Below are 25,745 nucleotides of genomic sequence, written 5' to 3'. Positions count from 1 at the left end.
TTTGAAATGTATATATTTTAGCAACATTGCAAAAACTAGACATTAGGCATGATTTAAACATTTTACATGGAACTATTTTGGCGCAGAAAAAGAAAAAGAAAAGTCCCGCGTTATAAATAAAACGCAGGAGGTGCGGCTCCATATTTAATATTACATTGCTGTACACCAGGGGGCGCTACCGGTACAGCGTGTTTCGGAAGTGTTCGTCCGCGTACCAGGATGTCACAAGGCGCTAAGTTTTAACCATAAGTGTTAAATGATTTGACAAATTACCTCTGGGAAAGAATCTCGCTTTGGATAACTTTTAAACAGGAAAAGGGGATCAAAAAGGACTAAGCTGAATTTTAATTTTGTGTGAAATTACAGCGGGAGGCTGCCGAGCGGCTTTTGAACGCGATGCTGTTTGTGTAAGGTTGAGCTAGCATGCTAAGCTAAGTGCTAGCCCAAGCTAAGTTAATGTTGGAGCGATAGAGATTGGCTTCTGTAGACATGGCAGCGGGAACAGGAGGATCTTTGGAAGCCACACTGGACAAGAGGTTCAGAGGTCTGACCAACACGATGGACTCCATCCAGGGACTGTCAACATGGTGCATAGACAACAAGAAGTACCACAGCCTCATTGTGCGCCAGTGGATGAAGTGTTTGAGGAAATGTGAGTAGTTTTACCACCCACCTGAAGCCCACTTTACCTGATCGGAACTAGTTTCGTTAATGAAACGATTGCAGTGTGTAAAAATTAGGCTGACGTTTGCATCTGCTTTAAGATTTACTTCAGGAAAGCGCTAGTTAGAAGCATTCGTCAGTTCTTGTTTATAGTCCAAGTTATTTACATTAGGTTTCTACAGAGTCTCGAACTTTATTAGTTTTTTTTTCTGGTCTGAATCACTTTGAAAAGAGAAAATGCATAAGGCAAGTTGATTTTCAATAACAAGGCAATTTAAATGGGTTTACAAGATGTAAACAAAACATCCGACAAACAAGCAAAAATATTACACTGCAGTGATGCAACACGAAAAATAAATTATGTCCCATCTATTATTAAGGCAACATCATCAACCAAATGAGTTTTTAGCCGTGATTTAAAGGATCTCAGTGTTTCAGGAGTTTTGCAGTTTTCTGGAAGTTTGTTCCAGATTAGTGGAGCATAGAATCTGATTGCTGCGTCTCCATGTTTGGTTCTGATCTCGCTCATGCAGAGCAGAACCAGAAGACTTGAGTCTCTGGAAGCGGGACATGACGACAGCAGGTCTTCAATGTGTTTTGGTGCTAAACCTGTCAATGATTTATAAATAAGTGTATTTGAAAATGTCTTTGAGACCAAACTGTAAGACGTGTACAGGAAGGATTTGTCTAATTGTTGACCTTCTTACCTGTTTGTCCATCCATCCTTCCATCCACTAATTCATTTTTCCATCTATCCACCTCTCACCTCATCGGGACAGTGTCCGGTTCCTGTCACATGACCAGAAGGAAGGTTTACACACTTATTCTCTTATTTACACATCTGTCCCGTGAGCTTGTTCCACTTTTTCCCAGCATTACCTGGCGGATTAGATAATCTCTGGGATGATATAATCCAAACCTCCAAAGCCACTATAACGTGAGGGTTTTTTAAAATAAAACATCCAGGTAAAAATATGTTCAGTCAGTCTGAGTGTTAGTGGTGAGGACCAGGTTGCTCTGCTCTAATCCATAAAAATGTAAAGTTAATTTTCCTTGCAGTGGATACAGTGTCTTTCATGCAAGACTTTGCAAATGTTTTAAATTATGTTTAATAATTTTGTAATCTCAGGATGTCTTCTGGAGTAACTCTACGTATGAGGGTGTACACAAAACAGTTGTATTTTTTTGACAATTATTATTTGCAACTTGCTACAACAACACAGGTTGTTCCAATTTCCAAGCTGAAATTTTAAAGATGCATTTTGCTTCTTTAAGATGTGCTGAAATGTTTGGGATAATTTTGGAAGAAGAGCCTTATTGAGTATGTTATTATTATTTTTTAATACAAGGTTGTTAAATGGTTTTTCTGTTTGATGAGTTTATTATTATTAGGGAGTTTTGAAGTGAACTATTGTTGATCACAGGTTAGGTAATGTGATCAGATTGGCTCTTTTTTTTTTAAGGAAGGCCTTTTCAGTGTTCTTAGTATGTCTGGTTGCTCACACAGCATAAACATTTTAAAATCAGGTTGGTTTTGTTGGAGCTTTTGAAAACAGTCTTGACAAGAACGATTCATTTTGGTTTTATATAATTGTGATTTGAATCAGGAGTCAGTGCACGACTCACATTTTAAAACGAAACTGTTTAAAGTGCTCCTTGATAGCTTAGGATTTTTAAATCATTAATTTCTTCCCAGTGTATGATCGTCAATGAATATTGGTGTCAGTTGTTTTTGTAAAGCACACATTTGCATTTTAGTTGAGGAGTCAAGATATAGTTAATCATTGTTTTTCTTTTGGTAACGCACTCATTGACAGGCCTCATTTTTTACTATTCCAAAAAGTAAGGATGTTTGAGTGAGCCCCTAAATTGACTGGAAAAGAGTAAATCCCCATTTAAAAAGGATTAAAAGATGCTTTTTATCAATATTTTCACCAGATTGTATGAAAGCAACAAGCTCCTCAAAATAATCTGATTATTTTAAAGTGAAAGTGGTCAATTATGATTCCATAAAGCTACTGACTGATGAGGTTAGTTTAGTAAGTGAGACTATAAGATGATAAATGCTTTCGAAAGATAAATAAGTTTCAGAAAATGGCTTTTTTGAGGAAGTTTGTAAAGTTGAGGGACAGCAGAATGCAAAGCAAAACAGACTACTCTCAATTAATCATTGATTTATTATACTTAGGCTTTTGTTATTAATATTTAATGGAAAAAAAAACATTTTTGTGTTTTATGTCTGTAAAATACATTATATAGCTTTATATTGCTGTTTTTGACTCGTTTTCATACTTTCTTTCTATATTGTACAATTTGTCCACAAATTATAAACTCCTGTTTGAAAAGAGAAAAACTTTCCATCTTCTGGAAATCCTAATTATCTGGGTCCACACAAATATCTTTTCTATCCCTAGAAAAAGAAGTGTACATACAATAATTAAAACATCATTTAAATGAAAAGGGTTTTTCCTGTCTGAAAGGGAGTTGTTTCATCTGGTCTGATAAACGGTTAAAGTGAATACAAAACGTTTGCAAAAGACTTTTAAAATCTCTGGTTTTTATGACGTGAAAAACTAAGACCACAATAAATAATTTCCTGGCTTTTTCTACCTCTGTTTCAACATTTATCAGGTGTAGCTCATCTGAAAGAAGAGAAAAGAATAAAAAAGCTGCAGTAACACAACATTATTTTTGAATTAGTGATTTCATGTCGATTTAAAGTAATCTTTACCCGCATGCTTCCTGTCACTGGAAGTTATTTTTTTGTAGCTCTCCAGCTAGAGTCGGAGTTAAAAATTAGGGTGATGACAAGGAGGCTTTCACCAAAGGTAAATAAAAATGCAATAAAACTGGTCAACATTTAGAAGCAGGGCCTGATTTCTCTAATCCCATTTTTTTCCCATTGATTTTTTTTGTCTTTTTTGTTTTATCATTTTTGATAACACCACTGTAAAAACACAAAATCTTACCAAGTAGTTCGGTCTAGTTTCTAGTACAAATATTGTAGTAAACTTGAAATGAGACACAACTAAGATGATAGAAACTTTTTAGCAAGATACAGAGGCTTGTTTTAAGTCAATAATTCCTTAATATTGGTGAAAAAGTACTTGTTCCATTGGCAGATTATTTCACTTTTAACAAGACTTTTTCCCCATATGTTAATTTATCTTGTTCAGCTTCTGTATGTTGCTAAAATGTTACTTTTAAGTTGGTTTGTCTCGTTTTAAGTGCAATAAGAGATTTGCACTAGAAACTAGGCAAAAATACCTGGTAAGACTTTATGTTTTTGCAGTGTGAAATATACTTCTGTGTAAACAATAAGCAAGCAAAAACAAAGAAGTGCCCTCTTCGTCTCCATGGTTCAGTCTGATCATCTCCTGCCGTAATGTACCTATGATTTATGCATTTTGGGCACACAACATAGCGTTATATTTATATCTACCACTGTTTTATACACATATGGCTTGAAAAAGAAAAATCTCCGATTTGTCTAACGTTTCATACCAAATTGAATTTTCAATTTTGACGGCTTTTTCCCGCCTCATTTCTGTCCTCTGAAAAGAATTACAAATGACTTTAAAAAAGTTGGGCTCAATTCAGAGTCAAAATAAACAGAAGTTATTAAATATTCTTGTCAAACAAGATGGTGATTGTTGGGTGTGCTAACATCAGTCTGAAATATGGAAAGCTGATTGTTTCATCTCATAGCTATAAGCTAATTTTGATGCATCTAAAAAAAAACACATTTGGTGGTTTAAATTTTTCTGTGAATTATTGCTTTTATTGAATTTTTTTTGTTCCTTTATCTTCAAATTTATTTGTTTTTTATTTAATTTATGCAGTTTATATGCCAGAGTCTCAAGTGCAGATATCCACTTTATTAAATGGTCTTTTGGTGAAACCAGAACTGAGTTTTCATGACATCCGTCATGCCTAAAAGTGAAGTGAAGATGTTCCGGTTGAATTATCTGGTGTTTTGCTCACTTTTGTTTCTGTTGGACCTTGTAATTTTTAGTTGCTGTTCTGTGAGTGCAGTCACTGTTTCTTCTAGCAAGATTATAATAAAACATTGCTGATAGTTCACCTTGGGAATGTTAGTTGCAACTGTTTTGATTTGTCTTTTTGAGGTGATTATTTGCTGGATTTTCTGCTTTTTTGCATCAAAACACAAAAGTGTAGCTACAGGGTAACAATTTGCAGTTTCAAGCTTGATTATGCTTTAAACTAATGTAGAAAACTCAGTTACCCTCTAGGCCTCTGGAGACTTCAACCTTTTGAAACTGTGACAGAATATTTGAACGTATTAAGACTTTAGCGTTTTGAAAACTTCTTATTCCTGAATGCCTAGTCGTAACGTTTTAACCAAATTTGTGTTCTGATTTCTTTCTATGCATGAAACCCGTAAACAAATAATGGGTTTTAAACTCTATTTGTAAAATATCGTGTCCATCTTAAACCTTATGGCTTTTATGCTGTTTGTGGCAAAGTTACCACTTTTCTGAAAATTTTTGAATTTGGGTTTAAATAACTTTGTTGATTAAAGTTCTGATGAAAGGAATCATTGGAAAAATAAACTCTCTGTTTAAAATTATTTAAATTAAACCTGCAATAAAACCACTGGTTCAATATTTATTCATTAATAATGAAGCAATGTGTTTTCAGGTATTTTTTACAATGATAAATGTAGCTAAATTGGGACTAAAAAATAATTTGTTACAATATTTTTTCAGTGGATATTAAAATGATAAAAAAAAATTTTTGTAGGGAATCTAACCAAGTCATGTATTGGTTAGTGGGCATTTAGTATCATTTTTTATAATTAATTCTTGTCATGATGAGAATTTTGATTTAGTTTTTCATCACAATTATTGATGTTTAAAAGCAATCAAAGTCTCCATATTGTTGGGATTTTCTAGTTTCACTATTTTTTCCACTGTTTGTTCAATGAGAATGTCAGTAAATGGCAATAAATGTGAAAATTTGATTAAATGCTGTTAGTGTGTCCAGTTTAATGGTTAAAAAAAAAATCTAATTTCTCTACATGACTGGTGTCCAAAAGATGCATATTACAAATGGGAATGTTTTTTAAGAGCAGAATTTGTGTTTGTGGGGTATTATGTCTGCCACACCAGTTATTTCATAAAGAAGTAATAAATAGTTATTTTCATCACTTTTATTGTTCTGACAATAGTATCACAAAATATTGTAATAAATCCTTAAGCTCATATTGCCCACCCATACATCAAACCTCCTCATTTACATTTTTTTATTCTTTTTTTCTTTTCATTAAATCACATTTGTTTTCATATTTGATCCAGCACAAATTATATACATTATGTGGACAACATGATTCTTATTCAGTAGTTGCTGTTGGCAGATTGGGGATTTTGAGAGCAGTTAAATGTTTTTAAAAGGATGAGTTTCTTTAGGTCACACTAATGTTGTTCTTCGTGTTTTCTTCTGCAGCTAACGCCTCCCACAGACTGAACCTGCTGTACCTCGCCAACGATGTCATTCAGAATTGCAAAAGGAAGAACGCCATTAATTACCGCACTGCGTTTGCCGAGGTGCTGCCAGACGCCTTCCAGCTGGTCAAGTAAGTCGTCAGTCGCAACAAAGAAGACTGGCTGTCGTCGGGGTTCTGCAGAAAAACTCTCTTCCCCTGGTTGATTGTGATATTTGTTCTAGAAATAAAATGTGGATGATATCTCCTGCACAGCAATACTGAAACTGATGGTAGATGCTCACAAATCCTTTTGAAGTAAAAAAAAAATACACAAGTTGGGGACAATTTTACGATAGATTCCTTCCGCTAATGCAATTTTTATGGCAGACGAAAACACTTTTTAAATAAGTCAATTAGGGCTGCAGCGGTTGTCAATCTGATCAACAAAGTTGACAAGAAAAATATGTTGACACCATGAAGTGCTATTGTTGCTGCACTAGAGGCTTTAGAGCCTGTGGAGTTTCCACTGTCTGTCAGCAAAGTGGAAAGCGGAGCTCTCTTTCTGCAGCAGCACTACTGCAATACATGGACATGTAAAACAGAAACATGGAAAAGCTTTTTGTCAGCAATGTTTTGTATTACAAATACAAAATATAACACGTTTTCTTATGATCAGAAGAAGAGATTGTATTGGAAAATGTCATTGTGAGGTAGTATGACAAAAACATCAGATAAAGTCATCGGATAATAAAATTTCCCACCACAAAATAAAATCTGAAGATTTGAGATATATACTGAAATATATGTAACAAATATCGCAACTTTGTTCTCCAATCGAACTGAGACTATAAGGTGTGAAAACACCCTGAAGGACACATGCCAGGTCCTAAAATGTCCATATTGATTTTAGCCAACAATTTTGAACCTGGTATCATTGACCAAATGTAAATTGGACTATAAACAAAATTAAAAATACTCATTAGCTGTCACTGCTGTATCTACAAGATACGTTGAATCCTGAGATGAATGTTTGCTACTCCCCTTTCCCAGAGCCCATCGTCCTACATGTCCTACACCTACTTGAAATAAATGGGGAATGTATTTATAGTTAATGCAATCATTTCAACCAGAGACGCAGCTAAAGACAGTGAGGCCGTCTGAGAGTTTCCTGTAAGGTCCCTGCAAGAAGATACTGAATATGTTTGTGTTGCAAGGGGACATTTCGAAGTTGATTGAAAATAACCTCAAAGCATCCTTGGTGCCCCCAACAAAGTGACTTCCACAGATTGCTTTATTCATACATCTATATGAATAAAGCAGGGTCTGAGTAAAAATGGTCTGTGCTTGTCCAGCTCTAACATCCCTGACTATTGTTTTGGTCTCGCCTCTCTGTTTTCTCCCCAGACTCGAGGGTGACCCCAAGACGATTAAATCTGTGGAGAGGATTCTGTCCATCTGGGAGGAGAGGGACGTCTACTCGGGGACGCTTGTTTCTGACCTCAGGAATATCCTGGTCAAAGAAGAGTCGCCCCCCGAGACACCTGTGGAGCAAAAAAGTGAGCGTAGCATTTGTACTAATTAATCCCCCAAACTCTAAATTTGGCTATGTGTATTCTATTGTTCATCATCTATTGTGGAAAATTTCTCATTATGATAAGAATTTCGATTTTATTGTTGGATCAATACATTTCAATTAATGATGTTAATTTAAAAAAACCCAACAATCTGATAGTATGATTGGCAGTTTTATTTTTGGTATTTTCTCCACTATTTGTTCCATGAGAGCGCAGTTACATTTAGATATAGAGACGTAAAAAATTGTATTTTAGTTTTTAGCGTTATTGCGATTAAATACCGCAAAATGCTGCGGTAAAATTCTAATTCCATCCCGCCTTAGCATGCTGCAATAAGCAATTTATCAATTAATTGTTTGATAAATTAAAATGAGCTTGATCGTTTTCTGATAATTAATGCTTTTGGAAGAGCAATTTTGCTCACAAAGACCTCGTAAAATTCACCGTTTTGGTTGTGTGTGTTCTTTATTTTACATTTTATTTATTGTCTTTCATTGTTCTGTTCTGGATACTTAAAATATTCTCCATTTTCAGTGTTAAATGTTCAAAAATGAAAGTTTATTGCTTTTTGAGAGAACAATTTTGCAACTATGAGTCTATTACTTAAAAAATTATATTGTAGTAAACAATATTATCATTTATTGCAATAAATCAGCAATATTTATTGTGACAGGCACAATAAAGCCCATCCCGAATACCTTTATACTTTAATGTTTTTTCATATCTGTGTTAAATTTAATTGTAAATTGATGTGTACTACAACTGTGGCTTACAGTTTGTTAATTTGTATGTTTTTAAAGCTCCAGTTGAGTCTAAAGCTGATCTGCGATCCAAGGTTGTTGCTGAGTTTGTGGTGAGTGAGACGTGCATAAGCACAGTAGACCTCTCTGTGTCCATTCAACCTGCATATCGATCTGAGAATATGATTCCTCCTACTCCAGCCTCAAGCCTTTATCGACCAGCTGACCAAGTACAAGAGATCTCTGGAGGAAGTTGACATCAGAGAAAAACAGCTGGCTGCCATGAGGGTGGACATCTTCAGCTCCGACGCTCTCAGGAAACTCAAAGGTGCCTGCTTTCAGTGCTGCACCATCTAAAACGGTTGTACCTCGAAATTCAGTCATGTTTTTCTCACAATCACTCTTTTATGATCCATTCTTGCAGATAAAGCAGGAGGAAAGAAGTTCTCCAGAGACTTTGAGGAGGGAAGCGCTCAGCTGCACGAGTTTGTCAAGTTTTTTGAGAAACAAAGCAAAACCGCCCCTGCGCTTCTTGAAGCTCTTGGGAATGCAGACATCTTCTACGAGATGCAGTACAAAGAGGTCAAAATTGTTGCTAATGTAAGTATTTAATGTCTTAGATGTTAGGTGTTTGTTTTTTATATTAAAATGTCAAAGGAATGAAAATGTATTGTCATGTTTGTAAGCCCCTCCCAAACTGAGTAATTTCTGTAAGTTTGTTTATAAATTTTAACTTTCTCTGTTTTCTTCAGGCCTACCAAACCTTCGCAAACCGGGTTTCCCACCTCAAACGTAAGCTGGACGCCCTGAAGTCCAACTTGCCGGACCTGGACGAGTCGCCCATACCTTCGCCTACCGCAGACGCTCCGTCTCCGACAGGATCCGAGTCTCCGTTCCATGGCCTGGACTTGGCCAACCCTGATCCAGACCTGGACGGTTCGGTTATGGAGGACGACGCCGAACCTCCGGCCCCGAGTCCTCTGTCTTCTCCTGAAGCGTCCCCAAGACAGCTGGAGCCCATTGGGGAGGACGACAACCGGGAAGTGGAGGACATGGAGCTCTCTGAGGACGAAATGGACAGTGGTGGGATCATAGGTAAAAGGGTTTTTAGTCACATATGTGATTTCATTTATGGAAGCTAACGTGCAATGACACATTCGGGTTTTCTCCACACGTAGCCGAATATCTTGGAAACCGAATAAATTTTATATGCACTCATAAACTGTTTAATATTACTAAAAACGATTATTAATAAAATCTCTGACCAAATTGATGATGTGACAATTCTCCTTATTTGCATTGAAAACCTGAGATTTAGATGTCTGCTCATTACCGTCTGACTTCACACACATGACCACTGTTATGGTTTGACTATGCAGTGGAAGGAAACATGACGATTATTAGAGAGGTTCTGATTTCTATATTAGTTCGGTTTGCTTTCTTATTTTTCATTTATTTTTTTTTTGCCTCCAGGCACCATACTTAATTTATAACTGGAAGTCATGGGCTGCCATAAGTTTTAGCTTTGTGCTACACTGCCCCCTATGGGTTTGGCATGTTTATAACAATGCTCATGAGTGTAATTCAACAGGTTCATGTGGACTTTGTGTACAATATAAAATGAATATCTGAGCTACATTGTTTTTTAAAAAAAATAGTAAAGCCCTTGCTACTTGTGTAAATTGCCTTTACTGCATTGTTACTGGATATTTTCTATCACCTTTTTCATTTCAGTTGAGGAGCAAAAACAATCCCTCACCCAACCAGTGGTTTCTACTCCAATCCCTGCAAAGAGTGAGCCACTAGCAGCAACCGAGCTGCCGGTCAAAACTCCTGCAGCTTCTTCTGCAGCTGTTCCTGGAGAAACTCCTGCAGCTCTTTCTGCAACCATCCCAACAACTGTTTCCTCTGCTGTTCCTCCGCTCATCCCTTCACCTGCAGATGTTCCCACAAGCATCCTTTCAACTGTTCCTGCGTCTGCTCCTGCGTCTGTTCCTGCAGCTGCCTTGGAAAGTGTTGATTTGGGTGAAATTGGCTCCATCCTCAACAGCTTGGGCCCAGTCATAAACACTACAAGTGAGTACCTGTCTTTTTTTTTTAAACATAATTTTTGTGATGTTTTAACTATTCTGAACTTCAATTATTATATGTAAAGTAAAGTAAACCTAGCTTAGTGATGTGCAACCTTCCACTCTTTGGATCTTCCACAGAGGTTCTCTACAGCTTTGGCTAAAAATGACAAATAACTACTTTTTGTTTTTAAATGTACATGTAAAAAATGCAGGTTTTAGCAGTTTTTCCATGTTTTTATGTAGCAATTCTATTGAATTTTCCCAACAAAATAACTTTAAGTATTCCTATAGACATAATTTTCTTAAGGTTGCTAACTACGTGCTTTTATATTTTTTCTTTTTTTTGCATATTTTCCACAATGTCCGCATTCCTAATTATTGCAAAAATTTTGTTGTTCTTCATTTAAGAATAATCAAAATGAAAAACAAAGGTAAAATGACAAACAAATAAAACAATACACACACATCTGTGTTTACATGCAAATATAAATTGTAATTGCAATGTCCCAAGTAAATATGTTAAAAGTAGACACAGAACGCTTTTCATTTTAAAAGCAAAATGTGAAATTTCTTAAAAATGAATCCATAAAAAAATTAGTTCACGATTATTTAAGTAATTGATCAATCCGATTAATCGTTTCAGCCATAAAAGCATCATTCTTGCTACTGCTGTAGAGAATTTGTGTTGCTCTATAACATAAAATCCCATCAGAGTAGTTCAAAGTCCGTCTTTTTAACGTGATTCTTTTTTAACGTGATTCTTTAGCGAGGCATTATGTCCAATCAGTGAGTGACTTGATGTGGATTCACATGATGAGTGACTGTCCTGCCTGTTCTGTCTTGCAGCAGCTGCAGGGGAGAATCGTCCTGCAGCTCCACCATCATTACCCAAACCCGCCGCTGCTTTAGTCCCTCAGGATGCCAGCTCCCTGGTGAACATCCTCTCCAAGGTGGATGTGAGTCCTGCAGACCTTCTGAGTGCCCTGTCCAAAGTTCAGAGCCAAAGCAGTTTGAAGGGTTGGTCATCACCTGTTTTATTTTAGATTTCATGTTGAAAGCAGTAAACATGATACATACTCATTTGTGTTCTATCTCTTTCTCTCTTCATCTAGGAGTCACTCCTCTACTGTCTCCAAACATGGCTCCAGACCCGTTCCCTCCAGGCAAGATTGCTTCCTCTCACCCGTCCTCATCTGCATCAGCAGCACCTCCTCGGAGCACGTCTCTCTCCTTTCCGCCACCTGTGCATTCTGCACAGCAGAACTCTCAACCAGCCCCCAAAGCCTCCGCTTTGGTCCAGGCTCTGCACAGAAATATGGATTTGAGTACCGATCCAGAACCGTCTATTTCCTCGACAAGCTTAGAGTCGAAAATACACAATTTCCTGCAGGGGAACCCTGCGTTCAGTGTGTTCGACCAGAGTTTTCCAACAAACCCGGCAGCGCGAGGGCAGAGTTTCAGCCCCGTAACGGGCACAGACAACCAGGGGGGAACGCCAGTGAGGGACGAGGGAGGAGGCACTCCCACTCAAGATGAGATCATGGACAAGCCGGTGGCGGTCCCGTTCCCTTCTGGGAAGAATCTGTCATCTGCTGACGAAGCAGCCAATGCTCTTCCTGTAGCATTTGAGAATAAGAATCCAAACAACCCCCGACATGTAGCCCACCCGCTTCCAGGCTTGGCTCAAAACGGGCAGGTCTTCCAGCCCTTCCCCTTTGGCAATCAGGAGATGTTGGAGAGTGGGATTCCTGCACCAGCTACACATTATCAGCATGTTGCCATGCATCCAGGAGGTCCTGGAGCTGCAGGTGGCGCTGGGGGCTCACAGACAATTGAGGGCTTTCAGAGGGCAAACGAGCAGAGTTGGTTTGGCGATCCCCATCCTGAAGGGAGCTCTCGGCAGCCTGGCGGCTACAACATGTTAGCGCCAGGACTTAGAGACAACACAACAGGACTGTACCCCTACCAACAAGAGCAAACACCTGAGCAGCTTCCGCCCGTCGCCCCCGCTTTGTTCAGACCTACTCTTCCTCCAGTCCCAAAAGTACCGCCCCCTCCACCACCACCTACCTTCGAACCCCTGCTGACGCCGCCAATGGGCGGTCTGATGAACCCCCCACGGCAGGAGCCTGCCACCAACATCGGGAGCAGAGGCGACAGCTTCAGCAACATGGTGGTTCATGACCATCAGCATACGTCGCTGCATCACCCGGATGATCTGTTCCATGACCCGCATCGCCCGCAGCAACCTCACCAGGAGGATATGCGCTACCATGATGATGAGCATTTCCTCCATGATGACTCCTACTATCCACCTGATGATGCGTATTTCAGACCGGGGAGTCCTCCTCGCCCTCCTCCTCCTCACCTGTATCCACGAGGCCGAGGGCACCTCTCTCCCCCACTCTCCCCTCCAAGGGACCCTTACTTTGCCCACGAGCAGCACAACGCCCCTCCTCCACGTCAGTTCGCGCCGAGGCGGCCGCTTCCTCCTCGCCACGATATGCGACACCCTATCCAGCGGCCCCCTCCGCCTCGGCCCCCACACCTACCCCGGCATCCGCCCCCCAGAGGCCCGCCTCGCTCGCCCTTCCCTCATTTCAACGGCCCCGACCCGAGGTTCAGAGGCAAGCGGCCCGGCCCGAGAGGAGGGGGTCCCATGTTCCCTCCGAAAAGACCCTTCCCGCCCCCGCGGTACTGACAGCTCCGACTTGAACCAGTAGCTAGTCAAGAGAGTTGAAGTCCAAACTCTGTCAAAACTGTGCAGATCCCAGTGAGCATCAACGGACAGTTCAGAAACCCAGATGGAAAAAAATGGCGGCGAAGAGATGGAAAATCGGACAAGATCCCGGAACGCTCCGAGAAGGCTGCTGAGCTGTGAAGACAGAAGATTAAAGAAAATCAGAGGTGGATATATAAATATATACATATATAATTCACTTTTTGTGTTGCTTTTGTTCCGGTATGAGTCACCCATTAAATGTTCAACTTGTAAAGGATCGTTAGATTGAATCAGTTCACATGCAGTCAGCTGTAGGTTTACTCCTCACGGACCGTCCCTCATATTTCTGCTCCTCCAGGTCTATTATCACCAACCAGCAGAAAATGTAGTTGCTGTCCGGTTTTTTTTCTCTAATTTAGTTCCCGTCAAGCGGTTTTAACTGCCTGCCTTCCAAATCCGCAGCACAGCGGCAGTTATTTTTGTCAAATATTAATTTAAATCCCATTTTAATAAATTTTGGGTGTGCTTAAAGAAAAAAATATGAAGTTGCTTTTTCCGCCAACATATTTGGTGAATCGTTTTTTTTTTTTTTTTTTAATTCATTGTTCAAACTTGGAAATGTCCTATTTGTGAAGCCATGCTCCTTCAGCCAGTGCACCAAGACGTCTTCAGTGATAGTTTCACCTCTCAGTTAAGGAATACGCCGCAAATCGAGGAAGGTGGGAGGAGCTAGGTGTTTTTTTTTTCTTCTTGTTCCTTCATCGTTCATCGCCAACATCCCCGAGGAGTAAATATCTGCAGGAGGCGAAGAGTTATCAGTTTTTATGTCATTGTACTGACCAATAAAAGTCTGAGTTTGAAATGTGTGTCGTTTCCTTTCTCTTAACTTGTACGCTTTGTTTTAAATTTAGACTTTCTTTTTTTTTCCAATAATACACTAGGGAATTTTCTAATGTAATGAAGGGTACAGTTTAAATGATCACCTCCCCCTCATGAATCTGTCTTTTTACGCGCAGAAATAAAACGGTTTCACAGAAACGAGTTAAATCTACAGAACTTCTCTGAGCTTCAGTCGTTTGCCTCTGACACGTCCAAGGTTCAAACTCGGCCCGATCCTCTTTAGCAACCAAATCTCCCTTCAGAGTTTGTAACCTTCTGGATTTTTTTTTTCTCATCTTAATTTCTCCTTCATGTCATTGTTTACGGCGTCCACATTTGTCTACCAGACATAGTTTGTGAGGTGAAGCGACATGCTTCCGGTGGTTGTGATGTAGGAAGAGCAAGCGGTTGTTTGCGTTCAGGAACCTGTTGTGCAGCGTTTACATTTGGCGCGGTTTTATGGTTCCTTTTGGGTTTCTACTGCTTCTAAAATGGCCTAAGCTCTTCAGAAAACCAAAAAGGCTAAAAAAAAACTTATTTTTCTGGCAATAAGTTATTGCTTGGTGTCTGAAAAATCTGCCGTTTCATAAACGTCCAGAATGTTGTGCCACATCCCACGGGCACCGCACTGTTACCTAGCAGCTCCAGCCTAGCCCGGCCCGTCACCTATCAACCCGGGCTGAGCTCCGGGATCTTTGGTCAGCTGCTTTTCAAATTCTGTTCAAAAATATTTTATTGATCCCAAAGGGACATTGAATAATTTTAAATAGTTTTACTGCGGTACGCGCTGTACAATGACTACTGGAAAAGACGAGTGCTTTGTTGTTAACTTACTATTCAGAAGCCGCTGCTGCATTTTTCTTGATTGTGCAGAAGGCTCTACTTCTGCTTTTCGCAGACAGTTGAGCATCTGTCCACAGCCATTTTCACATAGAAGTGTAAACTGATTTGGGAGAGCTTTGGCGCAGTTCATTCTGAAAAGAGCTCAGGCAAAATCTTATCCAATAATGATTTTGCACTAAAACAATTTAATGAAAGTGGTTTGTAAAGTCCATACACCGACCCTAAAATGTTGAAGGAAGCACAAGTCTTGTTTAAATCTCGAGACTTGATGCCTTTCCATTCTAAAAACATGAGCAGCGTCTGTTTGGTCTCATCTAAAGAAATGCTTCCAGCTCACAATGCTCCTTCAAGCTGTTTGACATATTTTAGTCTGGCTTGGAGGTGTCAGAGTTTTTCTCCTGCAGAGTCTCCTAGTGATCTTTGACTCTTATTTCCTGACTTGACTTAATCATTCACTATTATCTTAGCCGTTGTTCCGGGGTCTTTAGAGAAATCTCTCTAGTTTTCTTTCCAAACTCTTTGAAATGTTTAGCTGAATGATGATTCGTTTGAAATTTAAGACCATTGCGGTTTATTTTTTATGACCCCGTCCTGCTTTGTGAACAACAGCACAGAGTTGAGCTGTAGTTTCTGCTATCCCTCAATAAAAAGGTCTGATCTTGTCAGATTTTTTCCCCCTCCATTTTGTAACCCAATAGCATAATACTTCCACCACCGTGTTTCTGATTCTTTTTTTTTCTTCAAACTAGTTCATTTAGAAAAGTTATTTCCTAAAAAAAACATAATAATTTCTTAACTGTACATAAAATCTGTGCAGATGACTTTAGACATCCCCTATATACTTTGTGCCATCAGGAAGATCAATTTTACTTTCAATCTTTTAAAGTGAACTTGATCATTATTTCTACAGTTTTTTTTAAGACATTTTGAACTTTTGCTGCTTTTTTATGTACTTATTTATTTATTTATTTTTTTGTTTGTTTTACACATCTTTAGTCCAGTTCAGGGCCTCTAAAACCTCGGGGTCCAGGTAGAACATTGCTAAAATTTGATCATGACTGTGTATGTTTTTAAGGAATAATGAGACTTAAACTAAGATGGACCAGTATTTTTCTACTTTGAGCAAACAGCAAGAACTAGTTTTAAATCATTAAAGCAAAGACAACAGTTTAACAGACAGAAAATCATTGTAATGCTAATAAGGTGATTCCTAAAATAAAGTTATTTGAAAACTTGCTGTATGGTAGATTATTAATCTAATTCTAATTCTTACATGTTTGCATTTAAACTTTTGCTTTTTAATACCTGAGCCATGCATCGTCCACTCAAAGATAATCAGAAATGGATGAAAAAGTTAGACAAAAAACTGGAAGGAAATTTTAAAAGGACTTAAGAAAATAAAAACACAAAAATCTCTTTAAAATATTGATGCAAACAACTAAGAAAAGAGATTTCACTTTTTTGTTTTTGTACTGTTTGGCTGCTTTACTTGAGAAAATACATTTGACATTTTTAAATTTTCAGTTTAGCAAATGCACAGCTAGAAATGCACACTTTTGTGTGTGTGTGTGTGCATTGATCTAGTTTAATTTGGCCACAGGAATCACTTTCTACTCAACAGGAAGCGAGCAAATTGTCATGCTATTCTCGTTTGGCTGTAATTAGTTGCATAAAAGTTGAGGTCTCTGGACATATGTGTTAAATTAGCCCAGAAAATGACCAAAATTACCTTTTCAGTGGAGCCAATTATTCAGAGACAGGAACAGGTTATAAAATGGATTTATCTAGGATCTAATTCGATGCTAATTCTTTAACAGATCATTTAATTTAAATCCACACCAGTGATGAAGTAATCATTACATTGTAACTCCTTAGGATGTTTTTTTTTGTTGCATTTCTTTACATTTCTTATATTTAAAATGATCTTCTACTAGGGTGGGGGTTTACAGATCAGCTGCAGTCAGAACTACTTTATCTAATGACAAAAAAAAAAAAAATGGAAGCAGATGAGATGGTTAAAAAAAAGGTACATGCTAATAAAAGTAAATGGGAAACATGAGGGTTTTTTGAGAGTTATGTGTGAGAAACGAAATCATAAAACTAATTGGGAACAGTAGATGAGGAGGCACAAGTTCAGGTGTCAGCAGATCCTTGCTGAGATCCTTTACATCACAGACTTTTTGAAAGAAATGAAGCAATTAATTGATATGTGTTTTCACCAGGAGGATGCCTATGCATAGCACAGGTTTTGCACGACAAAGTGAGAAATAATGTGTTTTTTTTTGTGTGTGTGGAATAGACCTGCTTTCCTTGAATTTTAACACTCCTCTCTCTCTCCTCCCCCCTCCTGTTCTTATCCTTAGGGATCCAGAGCCACTTTGATGTGTCTGATGTGATGGGAAAGAAGAAGATGAGAAAAAAAAAAAAAAACTCTGCTCTGCCACATGTTAGCTGATGGAAGTGAGGACTTCTTTGAATCCCGCTCTGCTCCCGGTGATGATGACTCTTCACGGTCTGTAACGAATGCTGAGCGCCGCGGCAAGCTGAGCAAGCTCCCGAGTTTCCAGCCCTTCAGAAACCACAGTGAGTGTCAAAAGTGGGGGAAATCTAAACAGTCGAAGATACGATATAATTTGGAGTTGGGTGTTTCTAGGTTTTCCTGGGTTCGTTTTTGGCTTGCGTCGAGTTTGGTTGGTGTTTCCAGGGCTGGCCCACAGTTTTATGGTGAAAACAAATTTTGCTCGACTGTGTTTTGTCTCTGAAGTCGTTGCATTAAACAATAATATTGTCATTCTGAAGCCATTATCAACCAATATTGTAAGTGCATCCAAAAGATCAACAAACATTAATTTCTAATGAACATTTGACTTTTTAACGAGAAGACATTTTGAATATCTAAAGTAAATGAGCAAAACAATTGAAACAACAAATAAACTGTATTATATAGGCTCTATAAACACGTATTCATCTTTAGGCTCAGACTTTTGTAAAATAAACTATTTTGTACCATGTGTCAAATGTTTGCAGCATTTGTCAAATGGTGACTTTTCTATATTTTGAAAGGGTAACATCTTTTTAATGATTAAACAAACTACGCAAACAATGGAAATGATTGCTCTCCTGTCAACTTATTATGCAATCAATAGATTTATTGCTTACTATGACAAACTTCCTTACGGGTCCTCAGGCAGATTTAGATCTGGAAGTCCACCACAAATCCATCCTTTCAAGTTGGAGTTTATTTTTTAAAATTGTATGTACAGCAATTATAATGGTCAGGTCGCGTTATTATCAAACAATGTTTCTTGTTAAATATCGGTGGAGAACTTTCAATCAAGAGATTTCTCTGGATTTTCTGTACCAGTCAGAGGAAACTTCGAGATGCATCTCTAAGGGGAAAACCTGAAAAGAATCACTTTAGGATCGTGGAGCAGCTTAGCTTTGCATTGCCAAGCGGGATCAGAACATTGGGCTCAACAAAGAAGGAGATGTTGGCGATCTAATGCTTTGTTCAGTCAGTAGGATGCAAATATTTCTTTCTATTTTTCTTTTTTTTTTGTTTTACTTTTTGATTTAATGTATTCTGTATGCTCATATTAAAGTCAAACTTTCATAAAAACTCAAGGCTGTTATTTTGTTTGTGAGCAAATTTCCCCAAATCATCAGCAGAAAAAAAAAATACAAAATTCAAATTTGTCTCAAAAGGAAACAAGCTTTTTCTAAGTTTTATCCATTTTCCTTTGCAGTTGCGTATTTTTTATTGACTAAAACATTTTTTTAAAGATGTCTTCAATCACAAATAGGTGAGAAATTGATTGATTTTTAGAAAACAGTCATAGATCTAAGACTCATTAATATAATGAGTCTTAGAGTCTTATAATTTTACACAGTGAAAACTATTGTATGATTTTTTTGTGGGGGTTTTTCCCATTGAATCAGTGAACAGAATCTACCTTTATTTAATTGTAGTATTTTAATTTAAAATAAGCATTATTGAGAGAAGAAACCAAAATTCATAACGATGACAAGGTTCTGCAGCTCAGAACCTTGAATGCCACTGTGCTGTATGTTTTGCATGCATGCCTGCTCCACCTGAGTCAAAGGAATGGTTGACCATCAGGTTTTTGTAAAACTTGCTAACATGCCATTAAGTTCACTGGGGATTTTTGTTTCAGGGTTGTTGGTGCAGGAATGCATCCAAAAGTCAGAAGACAGTGGCACTTTAGTACCTCTGGCACATCAAATCCCACTGAAAGCCATCAGAGCATGTAGTTTAGTCATGACTAAACATGAGAAAGTTCATTGTCTTTGTATTATTAGTTACATGAAGAGTAATGATGCAATCTAGGTACGTTTTTATGTCATTTTTCTCTGTTTTTAATCACAAATATCTATCTCGATGTGCAAATCCAGGGAGGAAATGTCGTCATGTGTGAGTTATGACCAGTGTTTGCGTAATATGCAGTTTAAAAGCCTAATTTAATCCGCGCACTACTTTCAGTAAATTCTTTATTATTGCTTCTGGGGGCGTTTAAGGTACCCTGCTCTGACTCCGTGCATCTGCTACTGAAGGCGAATAAAACAGCAAAATCCACTCACACAACATCTGTTTGCTGTTCTTACGCTGGACATTAATAATGGAAAGCTCCTCTGCCGTCACCGTGTGGCTCATGAAGCTCGTCGCCAGATGTCAGTGTCGGCTCCAAACCTGCAGGCGGCCGCTGCGCGTCTATGACACAGATCACGTTTCCGAAGCTCTTTGCATGAACAATTAATACCCGATCAACTGTGCAGGAATCAGGTCTCGGCGACCAGGCTTAGAGCGGATTTGGTGACTGATGGCAGATGGCGCATCTTAACCTCCCGAGACGAGCAAGAGAGGAACGAGAGCGAAATAAAGGAATGAATGACAAAAGAGGGAGATTTGTGCAGTTTATTGTAACCACGCGTCGTGTTTGAGCCCCGCACGTCCAGATCGTGACTCCTTTGAAGTGTGTGCGCATGCGTGGCGGGGTGTGTGCAGCCCGCTGTCATGTGGGCTCATTGTTTACATGCTGCCCAGATCTCAGAGAGGGCGTGTGGCCCCCGAGAGCCTCTGTGCGCGTCGTCAAAAAAATAAAACAGTGGAACAACGTTCCTTGCTGCTTGTTGTTTCCTCGAACCCGTCCGCCCCGCGCGGAGAACGTTCCCTTCAGCCCCGGAAATGTGACACGAGTTGAGGGGATTCATTTCAGAACCACGGCCAGCGCCACGGCGAGAACAAAAGGCGGATTTGGAAGCGCCTGACGTCAGGGAGCGACAACGTTTTACAGGCGACGGGAAAAACGGAAAACCTTCAGAAAAAAAAAAAAGAAAAGAAAAATAGAAACGAACACAATGTCTCCACCAGGTTCGGTTCTGTACCAAAATGATTTTCTTTTTTTCTCAGGAATATAATTTTACGTGTAATTTTTCCAGTTCTGTTAACCGTCTAAGAGCCCCTTTGTGCAAAGCTTGGGATGGACAAAATGTCATCAAAATGATTTTTTTTAAAGCATTTTTGCTTTATTTATTATTCCCACCACATCAGATACAATCAGTTTTATTACTGTCTATTTTTTTTTTAGATTTCTCTCTCATTCCATGTATGCAAATTGGATTTTAAAAAAAATGTTTCATAGAGTTTGTAACTCATAAACTGTTTGACTGTTTTCAGGAACTCGTTGTGCTTCAATGTAATTTTCATTATCGATAAATTGCTATCGATAAATACTTAGAAGATTCAACAGCAATGACAACCCTGAACACAAATCTGGAGCAATTTGCTCCAGCTGGGTCAGTTGGACACATTTTTCTAAAAGATTAACAGCTGTAGAAGTGTTATGTTTTGCATCATCTTGTTTTTTTTTTTTTTTTTTTTTTTTTGTCTATTTATGTCAATTTCTCACTGTGCATAATCACTTTAAATGGTAACTTTCAACAATTAAAGTCTTTGTTGAGAAAAAACAGATGAGATTTGTAATTTGATTTCAAGGATCTGACCCTACAAAAGCAATTTTTTTTCATTAGTTGTGCAGAGATTTGAAAGACGTTTTTTTTTTCCAATTGTGTTTCTTCACACCAATAAAAATTGGGGGATTAAAATAAAATAGTAAAATAAAACGTAATTTTACTATAGAAAAGGAAGAATAAATCAAAAGGTTTGTCAATGACAAGTAAAAAATGCAGAAGGGACGCAGATCCCTCTGTTTAGTTTTAAAGACTTTTTTTAAAAAAATGTAAAAAAAAAAACAACAAAACTGACCACATCAGCAAGCTAGATTTTATGAAATTTGCAAAAACGTGGCCAACAATGAAAAAAAAAGAAATAAATAATGCAAATTTTCCTCGTCTCTCTTTTTTTTTTTCCTTCAATTTTAACTAATGAAACTGTACAAAACTGTACTTCTGTCTGCAAATGCATGTGTATTAGTGGACTAAATGGAGCGCATGAAAACCCACCTCAACTGAAAATCATGTTTAATATTTAAAGCTCCTCCATGAAATCCCTCGTGACGTTTTGGTGATTTTCAAAACAATCTCAGTATAATTTCTACTTTAAAAAAAATAAAAAACTAAAAAATAAGAGGAAGCATTATTTAAGTGCAGATCAGTCAGCGCAAACACATTGTGAGCAGGAGCGTCCCCTGTTTTTGCAGCACACGCTTCCTTCCCTCCACGCTGCTGGTAATTTAGCGACGGCCCCTGGCGGCAGACATCACGGCTCGAGCAGCCAGGGGGAGGGATGGAGCCGAGATGGACAGGGAGGGAGACACCGGCTTACGACGTCAAAGGAGTACAGACACACAGGGAAGAGGAGAGGACAGCCAGCCAGACTGCCAATTCCCTCCGGCCCGCTGAATTAGGGAAGTCTAAAGACTCATCTGTCACAAGACCCTCTTTTTAGCCACGCCAGTAAGAGATTTGTTTTAATTTGTATTATTTATTTATTTATTTATTTTCTACCTCCCCATCCTATTCAAGAAAAAGAGAAATCCAGGGCATCTGTGTGAAAACAGTAGTGGAAAAAACCAAGATCTCGTAAAATTCGCTCATGCCGAATGAAGGACCTCGGCTGGATGTTAGTTGTGTTGTTTTAGGGGGCGTGCGGGCCTAACTTGTTACAGGATTCAGACACGGACAGATGAACTGAGAAATAATAATAACCAAACAACAGGAAGGAAGGGAGGAAGGAAAGAAGGAAGGAAGCAGGACACATCAAACCAGATCACTTCGATTTTTTTTTTTTTACATACCACGACCAGCACCACAGGTATTATCCTCCCAACTCTTTGTTTTTGCCTGTGTGTGTGTGTGTGTGTTTTTAAATGCGTGAAATCGCGTCCAGGTCATTGTTGTTGTCACCGATGTCTTGACAAAGAGCTCTCCAGCTGTGCTGACTGACACGCTGTCATGTTGAGCTCAAATCTGCCACAAATCCACAGGAAGGATTTGGTTCAAGCTGCAATAATGGAAAAATCCTATAAAAATATGGTCATAATGCAGGGAGAAAAGAGCGAGTGTGCTATCTATTATATAAAAACAAAAACAAAAAAAAAATCCCCTAAAAGGGAAAAGCATGTTTTTGGGGGTTTTTTTACTAATTGTTTTTGGGGAATTTTTGTGCGATTTTATTCAAAGCATATTGTTAGACTGTGCCTTTTTCCGCTTTTGAAGTTTTATTTCTAAATTGAGAAATAGCTTGCAGTTCTCCCAGAAGCAAACTTTATGACTATGTGTTTGAAATGAGCTTTTGTTGTAGGTTTTAAAGTCCCTCTGATGTAATCATCCCGACTGTTTTAGGGGCACACAATGTTAAGAAAAACATGCAGCTGTGGTACTGATGTTCAATATAGGCCAGTTTTGCTGTTGTTTACATGCAGTTTACTATATTTTTCTAAATATTGTTTGCTTTATTTTACTTCTGTTTTATGCACAATGGTATATGTTTGTTCTTTTTTTTAATTTCTGTGGTTTCACATGTTTATATACTGTTTTAAATTCTGATGAAATTAGAACAGTTTATTGGGTGCCTTTGCAAGACAACAGAATTATACCAAATAGGATTTTGTCGGGGTTTTTTTCTTTTTTTTTGTCTGATACCTTATGAAGTTGACCTTCCAGTTATTTAATTTGTAGAACCAAACATGTGTTTTGAATGCATATTTTCAAGAAAGTGCTAACTTTTTTTCTGTCCATTAGATAATCGTATTAAAAATGATACCTCTGGTGTCATTTTACAGCCTGATAATATGAACAATTATCAGAAAATTCAGATTAAAAAAAGTATTGGATGCATTTTGTTTTTCAACAGAAAACGTTTCTGGTCGCCTTGTTTTCTAAATTGGTTCGTATCGTATTCGGTACATCAGGCTTTTTCACTCGTTTAGTTGTTAGATAATCTAACAGCTAAACTAAATTGCTTTTTTAACATGTAATAAAGCATCAATTAAGGCCAATTTACATAATGGGGAGTAATGAGGAAAATACTTTAGCAGATAAATAATTGTATCACATGACAAGAGGGTTAAGTCTTTACATTTTTATAATTATGACATTAGGCTTTTGCAGCGATTTTAACATGTAATAACTTTGTTAAGAAGGAAGAGTAGGCCTCAAACATCAAGTGTGATATATTTTGGCATTGTAAGCATTATTAGGATCATGATGTGAATTTCACAGAGAAAGTACAAACCATCGTTTCAGCCAGCCATTTCAACTGAACGCTCCCATCTGCACCTCCATCCCCGGCCTCCTGTTTGCACCTCCTGTGCAGTGTGAATTTAAGCCTCCAGGCTCCTGAACGCCTCCACTCTGTGTTTCTGTTATAAATATGTGTGTGTGTGTGTGTTTTGTTCCTCTTTAGACTTCTCAATGAAGGAGCCTGATGCAATCAAGCTCTTTATCGGGCAGATACCCCGAAACCTGGAGGAGAAGGACCTGAAGCCCATCTTCGAACAGTTTGGGAAGATCTACGAGTTAACGGTGATAAAGGACAAGTACACGGGGATGCACAAAGGTAAACGCCTCTAAGAACAAAGTGCAAGGTCGCAAAATGGTCTGCAGCTATTATTGTCATTTGCAAATGGATTCTGCTAAATATGATTTACGTTAAATGACCGCATCACCAAAGACGCAAAGCATCATCGATCTAACGAGGATCTCTGGCGTTATTTTGACCCCTAAATTGGTTGCAGACTCTTTTGGGAAGTCTTATTCTGGGGGGAGGGGAAAAAAAACACGTTTCATTAAAGATGACTCATCTCTTTGAGGTCAGAGATAAGGTATTGTGCAGAATTGATCAATAAATAAAGGCAAGACCATGTTTGAAAAAGTGCAGGAGTCCTTTTTATGATGATGCTCATCAAAAGGAATATTAATTTGGCTTCGTGACTGAGAACAAGAAGCATAACACTAACTCTAGCATCAAAGGCACATAAAGGCTTTGTCTGTTTGTCATGTCCAGATTTATTGCTGAAAATGACACAGCTGAGTAAAAATGTTAAAGGAATAATTAGATTAGGAGGTTTTTTTTTTGCCTTAGGACTTAATCACATAGTTCACTTTCAGCTTAAGATGTTACATTTTACCTCTAAACCCCAAACATTTCTCCTTATTAACTACTGCTCACCGACAACATCCTTCACACCGCGGTCCGGCTGAATTAACTCAAAATCTTTTGAAAAATTTAACACTCAAGACAATCTGAAAGTACCAGTTTATCACCTGGCGAGCTGGCTGTTCATATTTTGTAAGAAAAATCAACAAATCTCATTTGACAGATGGACAGAGGCCAGGGAAGCGATCTAAGATGAACAATGATCCTTACTGTCATTTCTAATGCAAATCAGATGGAGGGAAAACAAAAAGGCTCCTCAATTAAAAAGGAAAAAAAAAAAAAAACCAACAACACAAAAAGCATCAGTCGTTTGGGAGACGTATGGGCCAGGTGGTATCAGCCTTCCAACACCTATAACACCTATTCTGCATATATTTACATATTCATGATGTGAGGGAGCTTTAAAGGTTAATGAAAGCCTTTCTCTATTATGTGGGACTGCATACATTGTGCTGGAGCGGAGTGATATTAAAAGCTCACACTTGTATCTCCAGACTTTGTGATCAGGCATCTCACATGGCTTTAAAAACTAAGAGCTGTTTGTCTTTATGTTTTCAGTCAATGTTCATTTATAGAACAACATACTCGGCATAAACTTTCTTTGTTTTGTTTCCCCTTGGAAAGTACTCTTTGTGTTTGATGTTTCTCTGTTGGACGGAGCATTTGAAAGAGCTGTACCATTTAAACTAAAAGTTCCCCTTAGTTTAGTCTTTAGCTGTATCTTTTATGCACAAAGACATTGACGAAGCTTCAGCTCCTATGAAGTCTTTAAAGTTTTTTTTTGTTAATAGAAAGTATTCATGGATCAGCGTTTCTCTGCTTAGGTGCACTGCAAAAAGATAAAATCTCACTATTATTTTTAGTCCATCTTCTATAACGTTGTACACTTAAAATAAGATAAAAGTAACTTAAAAACCTACAATGATGAAAAAAATGTCTTACAAGTGAAATAATCTTCTAGTATCAATTTTAAGGAATCACTTACTTAAAACAAACTCATACATCTTGCTGAAGAATTACATGAAAGTTCATTTTATTTCAAGTACACTAAAATATTTGCACTAGAAAAGGGACCAGAAATACTTGGTAAGATTTAGTGTTTGTGGCTGTGTGTCTTTCTTTCCTGGATGAATCCACTGGCAGAGCTATTGGCACCATTAATATCGTTG

At 38.2% G+C, this 25,745-nt stretch overlaps 2 protein-coding genes across 6 annotated transcripts in view; both read left to right on the top strand.

Moving 5' to 3' along the window:
- Positions 1 to 220: 220 nt before the first annotated feature.
- rprd2a (regulation of nuclear pre-mRNA domain containing 2a) lies at positions 221 to 18,485 on the top strand. 3 transcript variants are annotated; one of them, XR_008607605.1, is made up of 11 exons: positions 221 to 652; positions 6,130 to 6,259; positions 7,514 to 7,665; positions 8,484 to 8,536; positions 8,625 to 8,751; positions 8,848 to 9,023; positions 9,176 to 9,518; positions 10,158 to 10,499; positions 11,342 to 11,512; positions 11,608 to 13,402; positions 17,303 to 18,485. XR_008607605.1 is itself a non-coding variant. In XM_055054071.1 (10 exons), the coding sequence occupies exons 1-10, from the start codon at positions 490 to 492 to the stop codon at positions 13,194 to 13,196; spliced, it is 3,243 nt and encodes a 1,080-aa protein (XP_054910046.1). In that variant the 5' UTR covers positions 221 to 489; the 3' UTR covers positions 13,197 to 14,203. The 3 variants fall into 3 exon arrangements, 2 of the variants coding, with proteins under 2 accessions (XP_054910046.1, XP_054910045.1); XM_055054071.1 differs by lacking the exon at positions 17,303 to 18,485 and having other exon boundaries at positions 11,345 to 11,512; positions 11,608 to 14,203; XM_055054070.1 differs by lacking the exon at positions 17,303 to 18,485 and having other exon boundaries at positions 11,608 to 14,203.
- A 3,229-nt stretch (positions 18,486 to 21,714) lies between these two features.
- celf3a (cugbp, Elav-like family member 3a) overlaps positions 21,715 to 25,745 on the top strand; it is a 37,873-nt gene continuing 33,842 nt past the window's right edge. For 2 of the 3 annotated variants that reach the window (XM_055053826.1, XM_055053824.1), the window contains exons 1-2: positions 21,715 to 22,230; positions 23,824 to 23,976. In XM_055053826.1, coding sequence (XP_054909801.1) covers positions 23,832 to 23,976 — 145 coding nt within the window. In that variant the 5' untranslated portion in view covers positions 21,715 to 22,230; positions 23,824 to 23,831. The remainder of the gene's footprint in view (positions 22,231 to 23,823; positions 23,977 to 25,745) is intronic. The other variant, XM_055053825.1, reaches the window with a different exon arrangement.

The sequence above is a fragment of the Poeciliopsis prolifica genome, unplaced genomic scaffold (assembly GCF_027474105.1).
Source record: "Poeciliopsis prolifica strain line A6 unplaced genomic scaffold, Auburn_PproV2 SCAFFOLD038, whole genome shotgun sequence".
Lineage (NCBI taxonomy): Eukaryota > Metazoa > Chordata > Actinopteri > Cyprinodontiformes > Poeciliidae > Poeciliopsis > Poeciliopsis prolifica.
This window is presented reverse-complemented; position numbering and strand designations above follow the sequence as displayed.